The 22,100-nt window shown below is 31.2% G+C and overlaps 1 protein-coding gene across 1 annotated transcript; it reads left to right on the forward strand.

The window, feature by feature from the left end:
* The first annotated feature begins 274 nt into the window (after positions 1 to 274).
* Positions 275 to 21,157, forward strand: LOC107441067 (fatty-acid amide hydrolase 2-A). Its single transcript, XM_043051707.2, has 9 exons — positions 275 to 427; positions 6,765 to 6,947; positions 8,890 to 9,109; positions 11,617 to 11,826; positions 13,091 to 13,210; positions 15,213 to 15,373; positions 17,101 to 17,187; positions 19,192 to 19,770; positions 21,054 to 21,157. Exons 1-9 carry the CDS (start codon positions 419 to 421, stop codon positions 21,060 to 21,062), a joined length of 1,578 nt encoding a protein of 525 aa, XP_042907641.2. The 5' UTR covers positions 275 to 418; the 3' UTR covers positions 21,063 to 21,157.
* The last annotated feature ends 943 nt before the right edge of the window (positions 21,158 to 22,100 follow it).

Raw genomic sequence — 22,100 nt, forward strand, 5'->3', positions numbered from 1 at the left:
CAGAACTATTAAAATTTTTAAAAAACTCTCTAGTCTGAATAGAAAAATTCAAATTGAAAACAAAATAAAAATTGATTTTGATGCTGTTTAATAGTTTTTAATTTTAATAGTCAATGCATTTACGGAAGTCACTAAGCCTTAAATTTCATGCTTTTTTTTATTAAGAAGTTTTCTTCTTTTATTGTTTCCAAGCTTTCTTTTTTTATTATTTTCTTTGTTGTAAAATCTTATCATCTGAGTAAATAAAGTGTGTAGTGTTGCCGGTGACGAATTAGTCGACCTTGTATTGTCATAGCATTTATTCTAATCTTACGATTTAAGTTTAGAGCTACCGATACTGACAATTAGATGTTTGACATTATTTATCAGTATTTGACAGCATTTGGATTATATTTCGGAGCTTGGATTTTTTGCTACTATGACTGGAGTAAGAAATTTTCAATCATATTGTAGTAAACTCGAACGAACTATAATTATTTCAAATGGTAGTTCTCTTAACTTGTAGTAGAATTTACTATTTTACTTGCACTTTGGTATTCGTTTAGTAAAAAAAAGTTTAACAAAAGCATGAACACAACTTTTTTGCATATTACTCAAACCTTCAAATTTTCTCATTTTGTATAAATATGTTTTTCTCATTTTTATTACACAAAATGTTCATCTATTACTGTTATTCTATTTTATATTTTATTTTATAACAACCGTTTAACTGCCGACCCAATTTTTTGAGTTTACGGCTATCACTGCCTTGTAATTTTTGAACCCAATCCGGAAGGCAAGGGAACTCCAGGATCAGTACCCCCAGAGGTATTTACCTCTTATGGGAACTAGGAGGACTTTATGACCCCGACATATATAACATGCACCAGTTACTTTTTTTTCACGCGGGATTCGTCGGCCTGCTGAATTCAATCGCACGTTCTCAGGAGCATGAGTCCAATGCACTACCAACTAGGTTATACCGGCCTACTGTTATTCTTTTACCACATTCTATGTACACTACATCTATTGCGGTATTCCTTTAATGTAATTTTGCAATATTTAATTGCATTAATTATTTCTTGCTCCTAGATTATATTAATAGTTTTTTTTCTTTAATATCACACATTATTTTTTATTTTCTTTCAGTTAACATAACGAATTAATGAACTGTGCCCCAAAAATAAATTGACCATCCCAAACGAATTTTAATCTAATAATTGGATCTTCACGTTTTATAACTCAATCTTAATAGTTCAAGGGGGTGACGTCAAATTTGCTAATTAATTAGTGCAGACGATATTTTAAGAAACGAAAACGCACTTTCTCTGAATAAACAAGGCGGATTTAGATTTCTGACTCCCAAAATATAAGAGGCAGTCGCAATCTGGGAAATACTGTCTCCATTGTTTGGTCAGGGGAGCCTCCCAAAGTTTGGACCCTTTAATGTTAATTTTACTTTTTGCGTATTTCGCTATATCTCGAGAACTTTTTAAGCATGTAGAAAAAATTTTTGCTCAAAATTATAAAATTAGCTAATTCAAGAGATAATTCAGCACAAAAAATAAATTTCAGTAAATATTTATCATTTTTTATGATTTTATTTAATATGGACTGTGGAAATATCATTGTTTTGGTTCTAAAAAATCTCATTTAAAGACATTCCTTGGGCACTTTTGGACAAATCTGGGCATTTTCAGAAAATTTGACGCACATATTTTATTACGAAACCAGTTTTAAGAGATTCGCTCTTTTCAAAAAATTCAAAAAAGTTCACAAAGTGTCCGCTCTGTTGCTTCTTTAATATGAACTGTGGGAATATCATGTTTTGGTAAAAAAAACCTCTCCTTTAAAGATTTTCTTTGAGCACTTTTGGACAAATGAGGCTTTTTCAAAACCTTTGACGCAAATATTTTAACATGAAGCCAGTTTTAAGAGAGTTGCTCTTTTTAGAAAATTTTAAAAAATTCGCAAAGTGTCCGTTCTTTTGCTTCTATATTGACTGTGAAAATATCATGTTTTGGTAAAAAAACAAAATCTCACTTAAAGACATTTTATGAAGACTTTCGACAAATGTGGGCATTCTCAGAAAATTTGACGCACGTTTCTCAACATGAAACCAGTTTTAAAAGATTCGCTCTCTTCAAAAAATTTTTAAAAATTCGCAAAGTGTCCGCTGTATTGTTTCTTTAATAGTGGCCGAAATTTTTTTTTTTCAATAATAAGGGATAAAATCTTTAAAGCATCTAATTCTACATGGCAAAACAAATACCTTGAGAGAAAGAGTCGAATAATTTCTCTGAAATCAAATTTTAAATATACGGCATCTTTAAAATACCATTTCTCATGAACTTTTCAACCAATTTCTATGCAAAACTAAATGTCTTAAAATTATGTATAAAATTGTATTCCGTAATATTCAAAATCTTTTCGGCTCTTATTAAACAAAATAATAAAAAATAGTAAATAATTACTAAAATTAGTTTTTTGATGGGAATTATCGTTGGTTGAAAGAATTTCATACTTGTGTGTAAAAGTTTTTCTAATCGCTTAAAAAGTTCTCAAGTTATGGCAAAATTACGCAAAAATAATCTAAACATTAAGGGGTTCGCAAACTTTATACCGCTCTCCTGACCGGACTATTGGACTTCGGCGGTCAGAAATCCGTATCCGCCGAGAGAAAAAGAAGGTATTCAAAGAAAGTACGTATTTGTGTCTGATTTCGTAACTCAAAATATCGTCTGCGCTTATTAATTGGTATTTCAAACCTTTAAGCTTGAGTCCTAGAACGTGAAAATCCGATCATTAAATCAGAAGTTATTCAAGGTGATCTTTTTTTTTAAATTTTTTTTTTTGGGTTCACTGTTCACAGAGAAATATTAACAGAATAGTTATTTTGTATAATGAATAAACATAGTGGATCAGTAATTTTTTACCTTTAATACTAAATTAAATATTGTATTTTAATTTAACTTTTCCGCTAATACTCTTGTATTTTGAATTTGTAGTTTTCAATATGTGTACTAAAGAATGTTACTTTTTCTATTTGCATTTGTTGTTTTTCTGCTACGTGTATTCTGCATGCATATCTCTAAATCCACAACAAATTAAAGTTTAGAAATTTAAACATCCAAAACTTATTAACTAAGTATTTTTGTTTTAATTACAATTATGCATAGTAATTTCGCTACCGACATTGATTATAGAAATGCCACACACTACGATATTAGACATTTAATTTAACAGGAAATGGTAATCAAATCTCGAGTTTTCACTTTAAGTTTAATATACATAATACACTTAAGGTGCTGTGTTTTGCACTTAAATAGCTTAAAAAAAATATTAAAACTTCGTATATTTAACTAGTTCCAAGAAACAGTTTTAAGTCCAATAGTAAATCAAGAAAATCAAAACTAACAACTTTATCTACCTGACAAAACGTGAAAGAATTTTAAGTTATTAATAATGCAGGGCACGTAAGAAGAAATAATTGGATGCTAATTATTGGTATTGTGATATCAATAATAATCAACTTAGAAACTGATTTCATCAATGCTTTTCTTATTGTTTATAAGTGGAATTTATTATTACAAGAAAGTGTTTAAAATATATTCTAATATAACATTTCAGCTATTTATAATTTTTACTTTTCTTACTTAAAGCAATTTTTTAAATCTTATATTTAAATATCCACTAATTTAATCGGTTGTATATTTGGAAAAAAAATTGAATTTAGTTGCATTTTAAGAACACTATAACAATTAGAAATAGTGTAATCATGCGAATTAGATCTAGAACTGAATTGTGCAAAATTAAGAAATGATTTGCTAGGAGTCAATTTCAAATGATGCTACAAATGATATCAATTACAACCGCATTTGCAAGGGCAACAAGCTCGTAAACTGAGTCTGATTTGTGAAAAGAAAAAAGAAGTAATATCACATTGAAGGCCACATAATGTGACACAAGGTGACAAAAATGTGACAAGCTGAGGCATAAATAGGACATAGGCTGGATAAGGTTTTAAATTTAGCGTCGAATGGGAAGAAAAGCAAACTCTGCTAAGTCTTTCCATAAACTTCAAGGATATTAGAAAGATTTAGCAAAGAGTCACGGGCCTTTCCACCTCTAACATTAACGTTCTTTGGAATCCACAATGCAGGCACCAACATTTCTCTACAAATGGCTGTGCCTCTAAGGATTGGAAAATAAGTAATAAGGTTTACGTAGGGGAAACTCTACGCAAAATCTCTCTATTGCGTATTTAATGCAACGAAATCTAGAGCAGCTATTATTGAGATTTTGCATAGGGTCCTCCTAAGTCTAACTATGCTATTGGAACTACACAACGCATGCGCAAAAATTTCTCTACAATCATTGTGTCCCTAAAACATAGAAAATAATGTTAGCGCTACGGTTATCGGAAGGCAAGAACTTAGCAGAAATTTTCTAATAGATGTCTTTGACAAACACCGTTTGTGAAATATCTGCATTTAAATTAATAAAAAACCACAATTAGCAGACTTGTCCCAGTAATATAAAAGTAATAAAAATAAATAATAAACATGCAAGTAAAAATTCCTAAATATGATTGCCGTTCCAAATATATATTACATATTAACTGTAGACATAACGTATGAACTGTAATTCAAGAATTAAATGAATCTGTCTTTCAATCCCTTTACCAATAAATATAATTCATTAACATATTTTATCCTTGCAAACACCCTTAAGCGGAAACTAAATTCTATAAATAGATTCTCTTTCTGCAAGTGGACTTAAAAATCTAAGAACTGTTTCATGATAATTGCGTGAAAATCTATGCGTGATTATCTATGCAAAAATATGCTTGAAAATCTATGCAAAAAATCTATGAAAATATATGCGGGCATTTTAAAATGTTTCAAATATTAAAGCAAGGATAATCTGTAGTAATGAAATGTACTGCAAAATATAAAAAATTCTATTAACTAGCCGTTATTAATGCCTCACTGCTTATTCATTTTTAATTTCTAAAACTCATAAATTTGGAAAAACTAGAGTTATTTCTAGCCCAATCCTGGATTCGTTGCTCAGGTTTAGAGAAATGTTTCATAACGTCTATTACGAGTTCGTCTATTATCATCTACATTTTATGGTCTACGTTTTTATCAGGGGAAGATTCTCTCTTTTGTAACTATTATTTTGCATCACAATGACCTGTAATAAAAATAGAAATATAAACAGAATGCATATCAGTCATTATATTTCAAAACATGCACTTTATTATCAATATTTCCTTTTCTTAAACTGTGTACAATAAAAAAAGTTAATTTGTTTTCAAATTGCTGGTAGTCTCTGTGAGATTTTGCAATGAAGTGCTATGATTGTCTCATTCTTTTTATTATGTTTCGTAGAATGAGATAAGTGGTGGACATCTCGGATCCGTGTTGGGTTAGTATGGGAAAAACTTAAACGTTGCTATCTAGACAAGCAAGGTATTATTTCCAGTGGTTAATTTTATCGCACCACTGGAAATAGATTAATTAATTGAACAATATCACATCCGAGTCTGAATAAAAGTTTAGAAAATATTAAGGTTTTTAAAATAAATGGAGGTATTATGTGTGAATTTCTTTTTTTTTTTTTATCTTATATCATTTTACGCATATTGCCCTTACCGCTTTAAAACTATTAATTGAAAAACATAAATTTGATTTTATTGTGCATAGCACAAAAAATGGTTACGAAATAATACCATTCCCATACAGATTACAATGTTAAACCAGTGAATATGTAAAACGGTACCTGAGTACTATTTCGATAATTTCATTTTGACATTTTTCGATTCAACGTTTAAAAAAAATGCTTAGAAAATTACACTGCACTTTCCTAGACAGCATGGGCAGATGCGTAAATTGCTATTAGTACAACTTTTTTCGTCCCGCAGTGAACTGATCGTTAAGACACGGTTCCCAGTAGAACACGGAAGTCAAGCATCACTGGCTGCGGTCAGTGTGAGGATGGGTGACCACTTGGATCAGTCTACGAAGGGACCGAGTAAGTGCGGTATTGGTCCTCGTCAAACTGTTCTACCGTAAAGTCCTCGACTTCAAGTGCAGGTCGTAGAAGCGGGTGGGCATCCCCTCTGCAAAGGATAAAAATTGTGATGATATGTCGCCAGATGATCCACAGAGATGTTTCCGATAGACTGTCCGTCGCTAATATACCGCCGCCAATAGCCCATTGTTCAGTTCTGGTGTGACGTAAATAAACCACAAACGCAACCACTACAAAATGTTTTATGTATTATACCTTGCTAACGTCTAGACAAGAAATTCCATCATTTTGAGATTGGTTTCATTCAATTCCACATGAACAATTATATCATAAGCAATACCTGATATCAATATCCAGATCTCAGTTTTTTCTGATATTAATTTTTAATTTTTTCCCCTTCATTTCAGTCACGAACTTTAAATGTCCAGAGTTCGTTATTTTTAATTCTTACAATGCATCAGAAAATTGAGACCACTTGCAATATTTAATAATACAAAAGTACACGTGCTGAAATTAGGAGACCTACTAAATGTCAGAAAATCTTTATACATACAATCTTACAAAATATAATAATTTTGAAAAGTTTAAATATCATATGCTAACAAATCCTAGTTTCCTCACAAAGTCAAATTTTGCTATTGGCTTTAACCAATTCTAACATTAGCAATTGTAAATAATTAAAATATATTTCAGAATTTTAAGTCAACGTAGAAACACTTTTTTTCACTTCTACCACATTCTTTCAGGTAGTATTTTTGTTGGTGGAGGTCATAAGACGTATTTTGATCTTAACAAAACCTTTATCAGACGTAATTATTTCTTTCATCTACAACATTTTTACGGAAAAGACAAATCCACTACCACCGATTGAAAATGGTATTCTACTTCTGTCTGCTTCAAATTTGGCTAAGAAAATCAGGAACAGGCAGGTAATTTAATTGAATAACTTTTATACGATATCTACATTATTTAATTCACATATTCAGAATTATCTTAAGAGTGGTCTAGTTGCAAAATTACAAAACAACAAGCATGCAGCGCTAGTCCTACAACCAATAGGGAACTATAATAGGGGGTCATACGAATAGTGAACTATTAAACGCTGTCTCTCTTTAGAAGTTTCAGTAAGGTAGAAGGAAATACATAGTGTTCACATCACTGATGCCATTTAAGATAAAGTGCTTTTGCCCGGTATTCCCGACACTATTGTTTTTTCTAAATTTTATTTATTTAATTTGAAATTTTAAGAACCATGATTTGTTTTTACTCGCTCTTTCCTATATTGATGATTTTTTAGGTAAAGTGTAATTACCCGGTATAAACTTGTCCGGTACTCTTTGCATTGATTATTTTTAAGTATAAGAATCATTATCCGATATTTCTTACACAGGCTTTTCTTCTAATCGAAATTATGGGAAATTCGTCGCCATTTCGAGGCAAAAGAAAAACAGTCTAAGGGCTGAAAGCAACACAAAAGGATGTAAAATAAATATTAATGCAAAGTATGGGAAATTCGAAATGTCGAAATGCTTTTAAATTCATTTTGTCATTAAAAAAGTTATATTTTATTTTCCATTTCTATCTTCTAAAATCGAAAATAAGTCCGGTGTGCCGAATCTGTTTCAGAAAAAAAAGGCAACATGCATCCTTTACGTTTCTCCATCTCCAAAAGATATAGAATAGAGCCCACCCCTATAGGGAGGTAGCTTGAAATTCAAGGACTAGCAATGCTCGCTTGTTGTTTGGTAATCTTGCTTTCTGGTTATCAAATTCTACTTCCTCATCTCGCATATTAAACTATAATAAATTGTATATGGACTCCAGTTAAGTCCTTAATCAACATTTTGCATATTTTTCTTTTCATTTTCTTCAATAAAATACACTTGATGGAACTTAGTTACCAAATTTTAATTTTTCGGTACTTTTTAAATCTGGTTTAGGATCTTTCTAAAATATTGTAAGAGTCTAATAACACAGTTCAAACATAAAAACTTAACATTTTGTTACTAAGTTCAATCATTTCAAGGAATATAAGTTCCTACTATGCATATGCCATTTGAACTTCCTTAAAAACATTTATAATGATGGTTTATGATAATAATGATTGAAATAATGATAGATATATAGTATAACAACCATGCTTTTTAAAGAAATCTCTGTAAAGTTGTTATCAGTTCAGTGCAGGTTCATCTCGTGACGGCCAGACTATAGTTTGTGAATAACTGCTTATTCATTTAATAAAAATCAAAAAAAAATTTTTTTGAAGGATAAAACAAAAAAGAATTATTAAACTTAGCTAGGAAATAAATCCTAGAATATGAATTACAGTTTTGCAGGACACTTCTGAGTAGAATAGAATTATGCTTATCCCGACTTTTCAGTAATATAATGATAGGTTATTTAATCGAAATTAGGCTTTTTTTGTAGTTAAAATAAGAAAATGCTACCATTTATAACGGACAATTCAGTTACTTTACCAAAATAAATTCTTTTGACTTTCGTGAATGAAATGTGAGGCAGATAATCTTTATATTTTGTAATTTAGTCAAGTAAAAATGAATTTGTTGTTTTGTAGTTAAAGTGTGAAGTAACTAAATTTTATAATGTAAAGCTAATTTATTAAGTCAAAATGAATTTATTGCTTTGTAATTAAAATGTTAAGTAGCTAAAAATATATTGTGCCGTTAAGTTGCTATTTTAAAATGAATTTATTATTCTGCTGCTTTAAAATGTAAAGAAGTTAAACTTTATATTGCGTAGATGAGTCATTAAATCGAAATGAATTCATAGTTTTCTATTTAAAAAGTGTGATGGTTGAATATCACTCTGTGTAGTTGAGTTGTTAATCAGAATTAATTGCTTTCTTTGTAGTTGAAATGTGAGGATGTAGTACGTGCTTACGTAAACAGAGCGAAAACTGTCCAGCTATACACCAATGCTGTAACAGACGCACGTTATGAAGAGGCGATAGAAGATGCCATAAAAATCGATCGTTTCCTAGAACGAGGTGAAAAGACCCCAGAACAAATTGAGAAGGACACTCCACTATTAGGGGTACCTTTTACTTGTAAGGAAGTAATTGGAATAAAAGGTAAAACACACTTTATATGTCTTTAAATTTAAATAAATTTGGTTTGCATTTCATCTAAATGAGACACTACTATTTTTTGCCAGCTAACATTAAAATGAGCAAGTTAGATGTTACTTTATGTAGAAAACATTGAAAATATTATAATTAATATTTTTTTTAATTTTTATTTTAATTCTCTTCTTACAGAGAACTAAATTCCGCACCTAAATTTCATGGAGAACTAAATTCCGTAATTAAAGCTAAATTCAGCAATTTTCCCTTTTAAAATTAAAAATTATTGAAATTTATGTCGAAAAGTTGATTTTATTTAGTATGGTGTTAGATTCTACAAATTTAACTAATATCTGAAAATACTATATATTTACAAAATAACTTGTCATAATTTTATTTAAGGAGAAATTCATAAAAAAATAGCCAAGTTGTTTCCTTCCGATTTATTATGAGCAGAGGTAGTGAAGAGGGATGTTGATGAAATCGAAAATATCAGAGAAATTTACTTGAAACTTAAAAATAATCTTACTTACAAAACGAATTTTACAAAACGAATTACAAAACTTTCATAGTAAGACAATTGAAAATTGTCTTACTATGATCTTGCTAAATAACTGCGTCATGTGTTTATCGTTCGGGTTTAGCATATTAAATTTGAATTTCAAAGACAATTATTGTCCAAAAGTAAAAAGCTCGGATTACGACAGGTGATGAATATTCATTCAAACCAATTAGTTGAAAAAGTTTGAAAAAAACATGTAACAGGAAATTGGTGAGGTTTTTTTAAAATTAAATGCGAAGGCTTGTTATTTATCGATTAAAAATATAATATCTTTTAAGTGAAAGAGTGAAAGTGAATTAAATGAATAACTGGATTGGAATATTATTTTAATACAACAGTTAAAGTCAAAAAAGTGCGAGGAATTCGTCAGCGCGGAAGAAGTTAAACTTCGTAACCTGCGACGTTAATTGTAGAAGAATCAGCAGTCGTAGAGGATCACTAGTTCTATTCAACGACTCTTTTTCCTGCTCCCAAATAAATTATATGTGTATAAAAACAAACTAAAAAAATATTTTTAGAAAAACAAAAGTTTTATGACTTTTATTATTTTTATGTTAGTGAGAACCAAAACAATATGGAAATGAATGAGGGAAAACTGGATCCTACCACGTGATTTCCCGGCCAATAAAAATGTAGCGTTAAACGTTTAACGCTTTCTTGTTGGAAGTCGCATAAGAAGTATAACTTTAAAAATATTTATAAAAAAACAGTACTTTTATGACTTTTATTATTTTTATGCTAGTGAGAACCAAAACAATAAGGTAATGAATGAGGAAAAACTGGATCCTACCACGTGATTTCGCGGCCAATAAAAATGTTGCGTTAAAGGTTTAACACAACCTTGTTGGAAGTCGCATAAGAAGTATAACTTCAGAAATAACGTCAGCATATTTTAAAAAACAGTCCGGAAATTCTTTCTTAAACAAAAAGAAAAGCAAAGCAGAAAATTTCAGAAATCAACAATGAACTCTTTGAAGAAATATTCTAAGTTGGCCACTTTATCAAAGACTGCTACCATATTATCAGATTTCCCTAATGTATTAGTTTGCTTGCAATAAGCATTGTAAAAACTTACTCTCGATTTACTCTTTTTGAAAATCTATGTATATATATTTCTCTTACACGACGACAAAAAAAGCCTCATTATAACTCCACGAATGGCAACGCTAGAAAATCGACCAATGATTGCCCCTGAAAATGTCACATGCCAAATCTAAATGAGGTGGCTCAACATATAGCGCTTTTAAAAACGGAAACTAAAATAACCTGAGAGAGCATCAGCTGCTGCAATCTCATACTATTAAGCTAGGCAGAAGTGAGTAGTCTTTGTCAATAGATCTCTGTTTTGGTATTTTGTTGGAAGCGCTTTTTTACACGAATTTATATATTACGAATTTATTTGACAATTTTTTATTTATATCACGAATTTATTTGTTTTATTATTGTTATTAGTTATTCATTGAAAAATGAGTCTCAGTCGTGCTGTTACGCTTTAAGATTTTATACTATAGCACATTTCTAATAGGTTTAACGAATTACATTATTAATTATTTGAATTCAAATTTATTTTAATGACTTAGTATTTACTAAAAATGTAATTTTTTTCTTAAAAAAGAAAGTTGTTATATGGATTTGAATGATTGTTTTGAATTCTTAGAATTTTGTGCATTTGCAATGTACCTAAGTTAGTAGCGAGCGGAGCGAGCTTGGTTTGCGAAGCAAACCATATAAGATTATTGTAGCAATTTTCTTGGGTTGGCGAGCGACAGCGAGCAGGGGGCGCAGCCCACTAGTTATTAATACTGTATTATATATACAATACTATATTATCAAGGCTTTAAACTTTTATACAAAATAAAAAATATACCATAGATAAACTTTTCGAAGTTTAACAATAAAAGCATCACATTAGATTAGATCGTTTGTTTCTAATATAATCTCCCATTTATTCCAGGTTTATACCAAACAGCAGGTTTATACAGGGATAAAGGAAGAACTGCAGAGGAAGATGGTGATGCCCCAGCACTATATCGCAATGCTGGTGCTATACCCGTAACTGTAACTAATGTTCCAGAACTGTGCAGTTGGTGGAATTCAACAAATATCATCTTTGGTAAAACAACGAATCCATATGATAAAAGGAGAACACCTGGTGGTAGCTCAGGTAATTTTTGCATAACTAAAGTACGAAAAGTACCATACATCACTCGTATTTTAAAAAGTGGGCTACATCATTTGTAAATTGAAAAGCTTGACCGTATAACGGTAGCATACCTGAGTTTGAAATCAACATAAAAAAGCAGTATAAAAAAAGTTGCATAAAATTTACTGCTTTGAACTAGCTGCTGTGCAAAAATATAAGCCTTGCGAAGTAAATCTATAACCATAATAACAAAAGAGCAAGATTCGTTCCGTTAAATTTACGAAATAAATCAGTCACAACGGCTTCTTTCAATATAGGACAAGTTTTCTCCGTAACAATTACGAAAGAAATTCGTAGTCAGGCTGGTTTCCTTACGTACCAAAACAAGTTTTGATTATAAAAGTCACACAGTAAATCTGTAGTGACAAAAGACTTTTACGATATGGAACAAGTTTTCTCCGTTAAAGCTGCAAAATAAATCTGTACAATAACCAGATACAGATATTTTAAGCCAGAGGAATTTGTATCAAACTGTCATCATCGGGATTCGAACCTGGGTTATTTCATTGGGTGGCGAGAACTCTTTTCCTGGAACCACCGTGGTTCCAGCGTTTTATAATGAAGAAAAGTCTGGAACTCTCTTTACCTTACATATTGAAATCATACTTAAGTGTAGAAACGTTTAAAAATCTAGTCACCCACTCATATAAACCAAGCACCAAAGTTTGGCACGCTTATGATCTTCGTTAATGCGCAGAAGGTAGAAAAGAATGAAACAGAAGACTCCCTAAATTAATTGTTTTAAGTAAAAACACTTAGAAAACATTTCTATTTGTAAGAATAAAATAATTTGACGGGTTTCATTAAAAAAAAAATTGGGAAAGTCCACTTCGATTAGTTGGGGGGGGACAAAAATATTGTGTTAGTGAGAATTTTCCTTCAATATCGTCTCAATTTGACAATAAAGAGGAACCACAGTTTTATTCATATATGCAGATTAATAAAATAATTGCCGAAAGATAAGAACAAGTACAGAAAATAATTGTAAAATGATTGGAGGAAAAGTAAAGTTATCGCGCGGCAAGCAAAACTGTACGCCAAAAACTTAAATTTAAACTGACGGTATTATTCCGTTCATGATTAGGATGAAAAACCGTTTTGACAACAAAGCAGCTATTAACAGTCAAAATTTTCCGAGAAAACACAGAAAAATATGGGGTGCAATTTTACTGTCTATTTTCTCCAGAAAATTTTAAAAAAACTAGCAGCTCATAAAATTTTGCAGGAGGTGAAGGAGTACTTCTCACAACAGCTGGAGCAGTGATTGGAATTGGTACAGATTATGGCGGCAGCATAAGAGTACCTTCAGTTTTTAATAGTATCTATGGTCATAAGCCTTCTTCCTGTAAGTACTCATAATCACTTTTAACAATTTCATAGAGATTGATAAAATTTGTATTATTATGCTTACAAATACCTCAAATAAAAGCATGTGTACAACTAGCAAACCTAAAGTTTAAAATTTTTCAATAGAGAATTAACAGAATTAAAAATAATATAACGATTTCAATTCAGCATTCACATTTTCCCCATGAGTTTGGCTAAGAAAATGAATTTTACTACCGTTTAGTTTGTACAGTCTAAACAGTTCTCTTATTTAAATATTTTTTGGTAAAATATGTCATCAGGTAAAATATATCATTTGGTAATCCCAACAATTACTAACCTTTCGGAAAAAAATCAACTAATGGAAAACGTAAGGAGATAGAAATATACAGTTTGATGAACTGGTTTATTCTCATCAAATTCCAAAATTATTCACAAAAGTCGTCCACAGATGAAGCTGTTGAGAATTGCGTCATACAGTTTGAAATTCATTCAAATGTCTGAATCAGAAAACTATGATTAGTTTTCTTAATGATTTGGCAATTAATATTTTATTTTGATTTGGTTATTCTAACTGTAACTTTATCTTTATTTATTTTTCTTTTATGTGGGCGTATCATTATTAAGTCTTACTCTATGTGCTTTTAAATTTTGTCTGTTTGTCATTAATTTTTCTTTGCGTTTACATTTCAATTTTTCTAATTGCTTTTCCTTATTTGCTTATCCATTATGGGGCCTCATGGCATTGTCAGTTTTTGGTATTACCACTGACAACAGAAAGGTTCCTGTGTGTTGGCAGGCTGTGTACTGTCTTGTTAACACACATATCTTTTTTTTTCGTTTTCTGCTTGAATAGTATTTCTGACTTTCTACATCAGAATAGTTTCTAATACAACAAAAAAAAACATTATTCTATGGTTTTACCTGTCATTGACGCCATCTGCTGACAAACTTTGAAAAAGGTTTAAGTCTTTTCGAGAATAAAACTCGGTTTCCTAAGAATACAGCTGCTAGTACATTTCTGTCTCCTCTCATTTATCTTTAATTTATTTTTCAAATCTATTTTCGTATCTGAGACACTAGGATTTAAGCGTATTCCATGTATCTATGTATCTATGCATTCTATGTATCTATGTATTCTATGTATCTATGTATTCTATGTATCTATGTATTCTATGTATCTATGTATCTATGTATTCTATGTATCTATGTATTCTATGTATCTATGTATTCTGCGTATCTATGTATTCTATGTATTCTTTGTATCTATGTATCTAAAACTAGAGGTCACAAAATCAGTGTGTCATTTTAGCGACACTAGGTTTTATAAATTAATCTAAGCATCTCGGAAAAAAAGAGATTGCAAAATCAGTCTGCAATTTTTGTTATGATAAATTTTACCGAAAAATATTCGTTTAAGAGAATTATGTGCTCTATACGCACAAAAATTTATTACGTTACTCAATTGACTAGGCACTTTTTTTAAAAAAGCTGTAAAGAGATTTTAGTGAGATAGTTTTGCAATAAACATACTTGAGTAAATTTTAGAAATATGTGGAGCAATGATAGGTTGTAGTTTCGTCAAAACTGACGTAATATCCTCTCAAAAGGATTTTCCAAAAAAAACTGATTATAGCTGAAAGAATGTCAAAGCTGAGAATTTTATTACGGAAAATTAAATAAATGCTTAAAACTTTTGAGAAGTAATATTTTCTTGTGCAATTGTTGGGAGAAAAATGTTGGTTCTATAGAAATGTAGTTAGAACAGTACCCAATATTTAAAAGATTTCATATTTAAAATTCCATGGTTAAAAAACATTCTTCCTAACTCAATATTCATTTCTTTTTTTTTATTAGTAAATACTTTAGTTTCTTGACATTACTGTTGCCATTTGCTTTTCAAAAAAAAAATTTTTTCGAACAGGTATTGTATCAAATTGATGTTATTATTATCTAATACTATTTTGTCTCGGGAAATGCTTTCTATTGTTTCTGAAATGTTGCTTTTGATTTTATAATAGGTATTGTGTCAAATCGTGGCTATTATCCGTGGATTGAAACTGAGAAAATGCCATTTGATCACATCAATACTACAGGTCCTATGTGTAGATATGCCGAAGATTTAACTCTTTTGTTGAAAATTTTATCGGACAATAATCCAAAACTGCAGTTACAAAAAAAAGTAATGCTATTGAAACGCAAAGAAACACATTGTTATACTTTCTTTTTTAGGCATTTCATTTCTTATTTTATATGATAGAGAACTACATTTTAAGTCATCCAATAAAAGATCAAAATTTTATCGAAAATGCAACCATTTAGTTATAAATTGTTTAGGTTTGAATAGTCTACATTGTTTTTTGGATTGCGTTGAACTATAGTTTGGTTATTTGCTGAAACTCAATCTGAATTAGATTAATGCACTTTTTAAAGTAGACAGTCTACACTACACAATGGTTTAAATTGCCCGGAAAATGGTTCAACTTAAAATTTTATTTAGTTTTGCGCAATTTTGCACAAATAATGCTTGAAGGTAATCATATTTTAGTTCAATCTTGAACCAGTTTTTCAGATTTAACCAATAAACTGATTTTTTTAATCAACATTTGTTCCATTTTCGTTTTAATTTAAAAAGCTAATTTCAATATTTTTTGGATTAATTATTTACATTACGAAAAACGAGTTTGCTGGTTAAATGACCTTTGATTATTAAGTCCTATTGCAAATAAAATTTTCCCTAGCCAAAAAAAATGCTTTTGGTTTGGGAGATAAATAAGCAATTTGGAGAAAAGATTATATTCAAATGATGTTATTCAACCACCAAAATTAACTTTTTATAAGTAACTTAAAATTTATTATTATTAACACAGCCGAGGAAAAAAACTACACTGTTTAAGAATTGCATGAATTTTCTGTCCTAATGTATCAAGTTGCATTTTAAAGTAATTTAAGTATGAAAATAAGTATATAAACAACTCCTACTTGTATAGGAACATGGTTCAATAATTATTATTTTTAAACTATTTGAACAATGCTTTAGCAATATGTTGACATTGTGAAATCTTAAAAATGTAAATTAACAGACTTTATATTTGCTTTACTGTAGCGTGAAATTTTTATAATCAGCTATTGGCATAGATTGATGAATTGGAAGAAAAAAATTTATTTCCAAAATATGATTTATAAAAACATTTCTCATCGCATAGTTATATTTCTGAAAAATGTGTTATTACGGTCTGTAAGAAATAATGAAAATAAAAAACATCTTGTTCTTCACCTTCTCTATACATGTTAACATATGGAACGTGGTTTTACTAGGAATGTACTTGCCCGGTATTCCCTACACTGTTGTTTTTTTTATAAAGTTATGAACCATTAACCTACAAAATGAAAAGAAATATGGGATATATGGTAAATTGGTCCGTGTAACGCTCGATGTGTACTTATCTGATCTTAAGCTCTATACAAATCCTTATGCATATGTTTATCACTATTTCGAAATTAGTGGTTTTACCCGTCAAGATTTCAAAATTGGTAGTTGTGCCCATCCCGATTATGGCGTTCGCCTTTTATTTCATGTGGGTTCTTCTGAACTTTTCCTAAACGTTTATATAAATTACTTCATTGTTTAATGAACTGCATGTTCATAAAACATTCATAAAATCCAAATTTTGTCGTTAGCACATTTATCCATGCAGATTTCGTTGAAGGATTATAAAATAACCGCATTATAAACAATGGCTATTTCTTACCTTTAATTGTTTTATGAATTGAACATCTTTACAATTCCATAAGACAATATCGAAAGTCAGGATTGCCAACAATTTATTAAAGAAGCGTTGATAGATTAATTGAGTTCTTAAACAATTCATTTGTTGAATTTATTCCAGATTTTTTTAAATTTTCAAGGTTGATTTCAAGCATGTGAAAATATACTACTTAGAAGAATTGCCTGGTGCTCCTGCCATTCCCAGTGTGAAGAAAGCCATTAAAAAGGTGAATAAAAATAGCAAAAAATTATAATTTTCCATAACCTTTATCACGAAACCCTTCAAGCTCATATTTTTGATATGCTGCGCATAATTTTTCTAAACTTTTACTATGTTGAACTAATTAATAGACTTTGAATCACATATTCAGCTAAAATAGAAAACAGCCACATTGTATGCATATAATGTTGAATCTGTTCACAGAAGATTAATTGTTCGGCCTGATTTTTTTAGGTACGTTACACTCAGTCCATATCCCTTTATACTAATTAAAATCAGGCTAATTAGTGCGATTAGTCAATCAGCTTACATTGGCCTAGACGTATTTTATTTCATAATCACCGTGTGTGACTAATCCTCTCACTGTCTAGCTGCATCTAGACATTATCCATGAGTTCATACACTCTCAAGAAATCCAGGGCAAGCAAAGGGTCCGTCGCAAAAGTCTCATTAGAAATGTGAAGACAAGGCAGAAAGTGCTCCGGGGACACACTCTCCACTCCGCCCTTTGCACAAACCAGGAAAATCCTGTTGACATTGCAAAAGGAGCCTCTCCTCACATGGCCACTGGCAAATCTCGACAGCGCCGTCTGGTCGACTCTATATCGCAGGAAAGGCCAATGGAGCCCCCAGGACATCTCCACCAATACCAATCATGGGATGGAGGGACCCTCCAAGATTTTAAGTCATTGTTTTTCCTGATGGAGTAAAGCTCGTCAAAAGTCAATGAGGCAACTGAATACAATAACTCAACCAAGCCCTGCTTTGCCAAGTCGTCAGCGACTTCATTTCCGTAAATCCCCACATGCGAGGGAATCCATTGTAGGTGCACTTCGTAAACCACAGCAATCTGTCTAAGTAATTTCAAAATAGCGATGCTAGTGCGGTCACCAACATTTAACCAGTCCTTCAAGTGCTGCAATGAACTCTTGCTATCAGATAACCACCGTTGAACAGTCGACCCTATTTTTACCAGGTTTACGACTACTATTGTTAAAGTTCGTAGCCTTGTAATTTTGATCCCAATCAAGAAGACAAGGGAACTTCTGGACCAAGTATAGGGAGAAATTTGCCTTCGTGGAGGACTTTTTGATGGAACTAACCCGCATTATCATTACATGGAGAGGAAAATCACGAATACCTCCCACAGTTAGCCTGACGGCAAGGGTACCCTAACTCATGATCTTTCTACCTCTGAGGATATTTCAAGTCAGCACTGTGGTCGGTGCGAGACAGATGTAGAAATAGTATAGACCAGCTATGCAATGAGCATTTTCATCGCCTCAGGGTGTCTTGCAAACAGCTTGAAATAAGTTTAATTGAATATAATTTGATTTATCCTCTAATTGGCCTATATGAGTTCATTACTATGATCCTAAAAGCTGCCACGCTGATCGGAAAATATTTGATACTTTTCAAATTTTCCCAGTGCATTGATAAATAAAGGTGACATTTTGCATTTTTCAATTAGCTTACGATATGTATGTTAAACTCGGTGCATACGAAATACTATATATAAGTGTGATCACACACTAAGAAAAAAGTATGGTCAAAATTCATAGAATATGGTAAATTTTATCGTCTTAATGACTTTACGGGGACACCTAAGAGCTTGGTAATTTTTACCGAATTGTTTTGGTAATGATTTTGGTAAAATTAACAATAAGATATGGTTTTATAATATGTGATGAAATTTGGTAAATGTGGTAAAATATGGTAATTTTATCACGATACCTTGTATTTTTTATTTAATCTGTGATAACAAGAATTTTAATTTTGAAAATCATAATTACCGATAAACCATTGCTCTAGGAACAGAAAAATAACCAAAGGAATGTTTTAAGTACCATATGATTTGGTTTTTAGCTCCAAAATTGCGTTTTTTTTTCTTTACCAGAAATATCATTACTATACTGCGCAATGATTTAATAAAGAAAATTTCTCCTTGCGCAGTGACTAATGATTTATACGGCCAGATAATATTTACTTATATTATTATTTTCCTTTTCAGGCTACAAACCATTTTGAAGAGCAATATGGAGTAAAGGCCCAACCATTGAAACTAGAAAAATTTAAAAATATCATCTCCTTGATTGCTAGCAAATATCTAGATACTCATGCTCCGCCTTTTAAGCTAATACTAACCGATGCAGAAGGCGAAGTCAACATATGGCTAGAATTCTTTAAAAGTCTCTTTGGAATGTCAAACCATACTTTGCCCTCCATTTTCAACGCAATGCTAGAAAAACGTGATAAAGACAACCACTACTATGAGTGTTTGAAGCAATTCGATTCCCTTGGTCAAACATTTCAAGACATTTTTAAAGAAGATGCTGTGCTTTTTCTACCAACTCATCCCGAGACAGCGCCGTTTCACCATTTGATAATATTCAAAACTCTAAATTTCATGTATGCACCCATCTTCAATTTGTTAGGGCTCCCTGCGACAAGCATACCTGCCGGCGTGTGTGATGGACTTCCAATTGGTATTCAAGCCGTTAGTGGGCACTGTAACGATCGTCTTACAATAGCTGCAGCATTGGAGTTGGATAACGTGTTTGGAGGGTGGAAAAGTCCATGTTCGATTGATGTTAAATAAAAAAATAGTACTAGAACATTTTCCATGAGCATTGCAAGAAAAGCTTATAAAAAAATTGCAAGAAAAGCTTATAAAAAAATACACTAGTGTAAGAAATTAAGAGAATTTGCTCACTTGGTTGTCACGATTATTTCTAGAACTACTGGACTGATTTTAATGAAATTTGATACAGTGGCGTACGCAGAATTTTTTCAAGGGGGGGGGGGTTCATAATTTTCAGAAATTACTAAAAGAAATTCGAGTATGTAATAAAGCACTATTACTTCCCTAATTTAGACAGCTAGACAATTTTGACTTTTTATTTCGACAACATTGTTTAGTTAAATTTTGTTTTTATTTTTTAAGTTTAAGAATATAATTTTTTTTATAATAAGAGGTAAAATATTTTATTTTTATTAAAAAGTAGGAATAAATCAAGCCAGAANACCGCATCTACAAAATTCTCGAATTGTCTCAAAGACGACAGAACGTCTAGGATTCCAGACCTCGCGAATGCCAGCCAGTCTCGAAAACTATCGCGACTGGCAGGTCAGAAAGGAACCAGTGATCGGTGCTCGCCCGTAACAGTATCACGTGAATTTGGTTTCAAAAATACAATCCTATTATAGTAAATGTTTTATCAGTATTCTGAGAAATACCGTGAGAAAAAAAAGTAGGCATAAGGCAAATAAAAATATATAGTCTTAAAAAATAATAACCCGCATAATTTCTACTAAAATTTTTATTTTTGTCTGCATTATTTTGTAAATTCACTTTGTCTGAGCTCAAGGGGGGGTTTAAACCCCTAACCCCCCCCCTTGCGTACGCCCCTGATTTGATATGTACATACATTGATATAATACAAAACAAATATCCATTCAACAATTGTAATACAGACTCATGCTCGTTCTTAGCACTCGTTGAAGTCGGAAGGCATGAAATTGGCATAAAACAATTCACGACAATTGCCACGGGAAATGATAAACTGCTTTATTTCAAGTATGTAACCACGCTGCAAGGCCTGCATATTTGTAAAAGGAGACCATATTAACCCATTTTTGTTTTGTTTATTCTGCAACCGTTGTTCCATACCTTCCGACTCCAACGAGTGTTAAGCACGATCATGCGTGTGTATTACAATCGTTGAATGGTTATTTGTTTTATATCGTATCATTGTATGTACATATCAAATTTCATTAAAATCGGTTCTATAGTTCTAGAGATAATAGACCAAATGTGTAAATTCTCTTTATTTCTTACACCGGTGTATAAGAGATATACATAAAGAGATAGAGATAAAATGAAACAATCTGTGATAAAATAGTACTGGAACATTTTCCATGAACATTGCATGCAAAGTTTATAAAATAGCTTGAAATACACTGTTGTAAGAAATTAAGAGAATTTGCAGACTTGGTCGATTATCTCTAGAACTACTGGACCGATTTTAATGAAATTTGATATGTACATGCATTGATACAATACAAAGCCAATAACCATTCAACAATTGTAAAACACACGCATGATCGTGCTTAACACTCGTTGGAGTCGGAAAGTATGAAAAGCCACAGGCAAGAATAAAAGCAGTTAAAGTAGTTTATTCAAAAGTAAATAAAAATATAACACAGTGAAAACTTTTAAAACATACCATAAAGTTACAACTTTAAAGATTCTAAAGACTGCTTACCTCACGGCATCTGCTAATGCATCTTTATTGGAGGGCAAATGCATCATATCCCAAGAGAAACGCGTGAAATATTTCTAACTTAAAATTTTGTAGACTTAATATATATTTTGTTAATTTTAGAAAGTTCCATGTTAGATTTTTTCAGAGGTCGTCTTATACACACATCATACCAGAAATCTCGTAATTAAAAATGAAGGATAGACTTATACACAGGGATATACGGTACTAAAAATTGAACGTTACTCGTAAAAACAACGCGTTTTTATTGCTATGAGTAATTCTTTGATCATGTAATTGAAGCTATATGACGTTTTTCTTCGTTTTCTATCAGCAACTAAGTTTTATATCAACAAGCCCAAAAAGAAACAAGACATTAAAGGCGTAAATGAGTATTGTATCAAAAACAATTAGCCACATTTATGCAAAACTATGCAAATATGTTTAGAAAGCAATGAAGATCTTCTGTACCACACATTACGCTACACTGTATTATCTACATGAATCAATAAAAATAGTTCCTAATTTTTAATTAAAATCCACTTTTTTTCAAAATTACTTTTTTCGGGTATTTTTGGACGCTGCTTACGCTTATTAAATTTAACTTCACAAATTTAATCAATCACGACTCATGATCAATCATAATCAATCACAAATT

Source organism: Parasteatoda tepidariorum, chromosome 9 (genome assembly GCF_043381705.1).
Source record: "Parasteatoda tepidariorum isolate YZ-2023 chromosome 9, CAS_Ptep_4.0, whole genome shotgun sequence".
In the NCBI taxonomy this organism is placed as follows: domain Eukaryota; kingdom Metazoa; phylum Arthropoda; class Arachnida; order Araneae; family Theridiidae; genus Parasteatoda; species Parasteatoda tepidariorum.

Bases quoted from the DNA above. Each gene is read 5' to 3' on its own strand.
- LOC107441067 (XM_043051707.2), top strand. The intron at 13,211-15,212 runs GTAAGTACTCAT...ATTTTATAATAG, and splicing joins TGGTCATAAGCCTTCTTCCT to GTATTGTGTCAAATCGTGGC. The intron at 17,188-19,191 runs GTGAATAAAAAT...TTTCCTTTTCAG, and splicing joins TGAAGAAAGCCATTAAAAAG to GCTACAAACCATTTTGAAGA.